This window comes from Buceros rhinoceros, unplaced genomic scaffold (genome assembly GCF_000710305.1).
Source record: "Buceros rhinoceros silvestris isolate BGI_N320 unplaced genomic scaffold, ASM71030v1 scaffold19029, whole genome shotgun sequence".
NCBI classification, from domain to species: domain Eukaryota; kingdom Metazoa; phylum Chordata; class Aves; order Bucerotiformes; family Bucerotidae; genus Buceros; species Buceros rhinoceros.
The window spans coordinates 43,531-47,998 of NW_010432332.1; the positions used below are offsets into that span (position 1 = coordinate 43,531).

The 4,468-nt window shown below is 46.9% G+C and overlaps 1 protein-coding gene across 1 annotated transcript in view; it reads left to right on the forward strand.

The window, feature by feature from the left end:
- Nucleotides 1–3,554, forward strand: part of LOC104500144 (dystrobrevin alpha-like) — a 45,096-nt gene extending 41,542 nt beyond the window's left edge. The window contains exons 8-9 of the mRNA XM_010143749.1: nt 852–1,018; nt 3,426–3,554. Of these exons, the coding sequence (XP_010142051.1) occupies nt 852–1,018; nt 3,426–3,554 (296 nt within the window). The remainder of the gene's footprint in view (nt 1–851; nt 1,019–3,425) is intronic.
- The last annotated feature ends 914 nt before the right edge of the window (nt 3,555–4,468 follow it).

Genomic DNA, 4,468 nt, shown 5'->3' on the forward strand with positions numbered 1-4,468 from the left:
CACACTCAGAACTGATCCAAATCCTCCCAGGCTGAACCTTAGAGCAGAAAAGCAGAAGGTGCCTGGGAACAAGGAGATGTTCAGTACCCTGTGGTAGATTGGGTACATGCTGTAGTGAGGAAAGAGGAACAGAAATAGCACTGCTGCCAGGAAGGGGCTTCAAACTGTCTTGATTGGTGCCTTAGCATGTTCAGTGACTTACATCCTCGTTACTGTCTGCTGAGAGAAACAGAGAACGGGACCAAACGGGTCTCTTCAAGGGTCAGATTTCAAATCTGGGCATCCAAATCTAGGTGTTTAACTCTCTATATAGCTACCTAAATGACACCAGTTGTACAGATGAGACAGCAGTAATTCAGAGACAACGACATGCCTAAGTACACTTCTGTGCTTCCAGTAATCAGACAGTTTGACTTTCCCTCTGAGGCACTTCACATCAGCTCCTCACAGCACAGCGAATGTTCCGCTTCCCCCAGTATCGCAGCTGAAGGGTGCAGTGGATTTTCCCATGTACGAATTTCCTCTGCCATGTATCCTGTTAAGACACTGAACACATTTTTCACTGCTGCAAGCAGGAGGTGCAGTAAAGTTAAGCCACTGTGCGCTTCAGGACAGTCGAAGGAAGAGCTGGCAGTGTGCTGAAGGGTTTGGTGCCCGGTGTAGGAAGCATTGCGTGTGGCTCAGCACGGGTAGCTGGGTGGCTACTCAAGTTTTCATAGCCAGCATCCGATGCTGCAGATTGCGAGCAACAAAGAAGGGATTTGCCTTCCAGTTCAGGACTTTGTCCATAAACTTTTGCTGGTGGTTTCTCTGCTTTGGTTTACGGCTTGGCTTTTCTCTCTCCTGCGCAGTCTTCCACCCCGTCGAGTGTTCCTACTGTCACAGTGAGAGCATGATGGGGTTTCGCTACCGCTGCCAGCAGTGTCACAATTACCAGCTCTGTCAGGACTGCTTCTGGAGGGGCCATGCCAGCGGTTCCCACAGCAACCAGCACCAAATGAAAGAGTACACGTCATGGGTAAGGGAAGGCTTGTGCCTTGCTGCAGACTGCTTTGCCCTCCAGCCGGCAGAGAAGCCCGTGGCCACAGCTCTGGGTAGCCGTCTGGCACAGGGAGGCCAGGAACCGGGCTGCTGGTTCAGACTGGTGACCCCGTCAGGGAGGCTCTGGCCTTGGGAGCCATCAGGAGAGCGCAGAGGTGGGAATGGTCTTTTCTGGGTGAGGATCTGGGGTGCCTGTGATGGTGCGTGCGCGGGGAGGGCAGCGCAGGAGGGGCTGGCAGCAGGGCACCAGGGTCATGGCAGCTTCTCCTGTTGCCACAGGACTCACAGTAAATTGTCATTGGCTTGCTCTGTTTGGCTACCTGTACATGAAATGATGAATACTTAACACTCATTCATCAATATTTTCAGCTGAGTGGCTGCAGCATATGGGTAGCGTTTGGGATGGTCCTGGCACTGTGGATTCGAGCACGGTCACAGGCTTAGATCCACAGTGGTGTTTACTGTAGAGAAAAACACACTTCAATCTTTTCATTGTTAAACAAAATGCTTCTTCTAAGCTGAAAGAGAATTATCAACAGCTACATTAGTCTTCTGTGAAGGGCATCAGACCTGGGGGCTAAGCTCTCCACGGACTGGAGTGAAATCCCAGTAGAAGCCCTTGACCACAGAGCATCCTGGTCCTTCAGAGTTCAAATCCAGAGACCAGCAGAAGAATCCTAGCTAATCTCAGATATTACAAAAGTATATTGTTACCAAGAAAAGGAATTACGCATAGAGCAACAGCTCATGTTCTTACAGCACTTTGTGCGTATTTTTAACCAAGTTCTGAATCTTAACACTTTGTAAATGTCTGGTTTTCTGTTGATGGAGCAGGCAAGGGTTAAATCTGACATGGTTTGCTCTGCATGCCAGTCACTCGCCCGTCGCTGTGTCTCAGCAGATCGGGGTCTGTAATTGTTTTTGTGGGTCCTAATTGCTGCTTGTCGCATAGACACAAATGGCTGGAGTTTAGCCTCTAAATAGGAGGATGCCCCCTACATAGCTCCAGTCCTAGCAGCAGTTTGTGCTATAAAATCATGTTTTGCTCTAGCCACAGAGCTGTAACTGTAGGTAGGAAGCAATCAGAAAACTTAAGGTTTCTGCTTGGCAGAAGAGATGTCTAGTGGTTTCCAGTGTCTCCTTGTCAGAAACAAATATTTTGCTTCAAGCTTGGGAATGCCTTTCTGTAGCGTTTGTTCAGACCTGGTTAGCGTTCTCCATAGCGCATCTGTATCAAGCTGCACATGCAGATGAAAGGTGTTCCGTGGGCACAGTGGAACTCCACCGTTCTCAATTCAGAGTGAAATCGTGTTTATCATGAAAGAGAAAAAGGCTGAACTTTACCTATTTAGGTTGGATTTCTGCAGTAGAAATATTTCATTATTATCTCCATTACAGCAGTAAGTCGTTGCAGGATGTGTGAGCACAAATACAATACTCTCCTGTTAAGTTCTGAAAAGACATTAAACTTCAACGTGTAGAGCTGTGTTTTAGGGGGAGGAGTCAGCCTAAGGATCGCTATCCCTGTTTTTCTGGCAGAGAAGCTGAATCACAGAGAGGTGGGTTGGATTCCCTGAGAATCTCTTGCGCAGCCTAAAAGACACCCCAGATCTCCAAGCCCTTGCTTGGAAAAGTGCTCAACTGCAAAGAGCGTTTGAACAGAACTAGACAACAGAAAATTCTGACTTTTGAGGATTTAGGCTCACTGATGGGATTTCAGGGTGAAAAGTTTTCTTCCCCATGCTTTGGTGACAGTGTGTCAGCCTCTCCTGGTGCGCTGTCATCCTGGTGGGCCAAACCCTGCCGTGCACGTGTGTCAGATTTCCCGTTCCTGAGTGTGACAGGGGCTGCAGCAGCCACGGAGGCAGCAGAAGAGCTTTATAACAGTACCTAAACAGTTCTGGAGCTGAGGAGGGAAATACTAGTGAGGGGAAAGAATACAGCAGCCTCTTGTGCCTGGCACACAGCTAGGAAGGCAACGGTGTCCCTTGCGGTGTATCTACATGGACAGACGTGTACAGATTTGTTCTCGCACTCCCAAGGCAGTGGGGTATGAGCCGGCTCCACTCCAGATGATGCTAACTTTGCGCTGTCCTTCTTCCAATGCTACCCGAGCGCAGCATTGCAAAGAAGCCATGACAGCTGCATCTGTCCATGTAGATAGACATCCTGAGCCTACCGTAAAGGCCCCTGCAGGTAAGAGTAATCTTCCCTCCAAACTGAGCAGTCTTTGCCTTTCCAGACTCTCGGGGTGGGAGGGGGGCGAGGAGGACATCAGTCAATAGGTATGTAAGCCGTAGAGCTGCCTGTTTTGCGCTTCCTACAGCAGAAACTGTATGCACCTTACTTGTCCAGATTACCTCTACCTTCCTTGTTCCTCCCAGAAATCACCTGCTAAGAAGCTAACTAATGCACTTAGCAAGTCTTTAAGCTGTGCTTCCAGCCGTGAACCTTTGCACCCAATGTTCCCTGACCAGCCTGAAAAACCTCTAAACCTGGCTCATATTGTGTAAGTATCTGTGTGCTGTAGAGAAAGTATGCCTTGTGTAGGAGTTGCTTACACCAAGTGCAGATCCGATAGCTCTGACCAAAATGGGAGGCAGCTGTGGCATATCAAGCTCAATGCTTCACAAGTGCACGTTTGCTGATTGGGGTATTTAGTACAACAACGTTCTGGTGTGACTTCACTTGAAAAGGCAGTGGGATATGTGCCTCTAACCAAGTATTGGGGTGCAGTGTTGGTATGTCCCCATTCTCCTCAAGAGTTAGCCGTGCAATTTCATGGCGTTTCAGCGCTTTGGGATGTATTCATGCTGGGAATGTTAGTTTTGTCACCTAAAGACTCTCATCTTCAGCGTATCATGGGTATGTCTTGTCAAGAGGCACCAGAGGAAAGCAAAGTTTGATCAACTTTGTTGAAATCAGTGTCAGAGTTCTCTACTGATTTTAATGGAGTTGTGGTTCACTGAGCCATGAAGAGTTCTATGAGTCTGCGTAAGAGCTCAGAAGAGTGCGTAAGAAGTGTGTCTTTAATTGCCAAGTCACTTGAGGAGAATCTGTTATCTTTACACTTTGGTATTTTAGGAAACCAAAATTATTTTTTGGTATAGTACTTTGTGTCACTGCTTTTTCTCTGTAGGAGTCAAGGAACTCAAAGCAGAGAGAAAATGTGTGTGCAGGGTGGGGAAATTATCACTTTGGATTGTTTTTTTCTAAAGTGTGTCCACCATCCACAGTGGCAGTTGCTCAGATTTTCTCACTTATGAGTTTATTTTGTCTTTGCTTCCTGGGTCCTTGAAAAGAAAAAATAAGAGCTAAATTTTTCATAGAATTCAGTAAAACTCAAGATGTTGGTTGGAGAAAAGTTACAAAGAAATTAACTTGGAAATATAATATCATAATATAAATAATAAATATCATAATATAA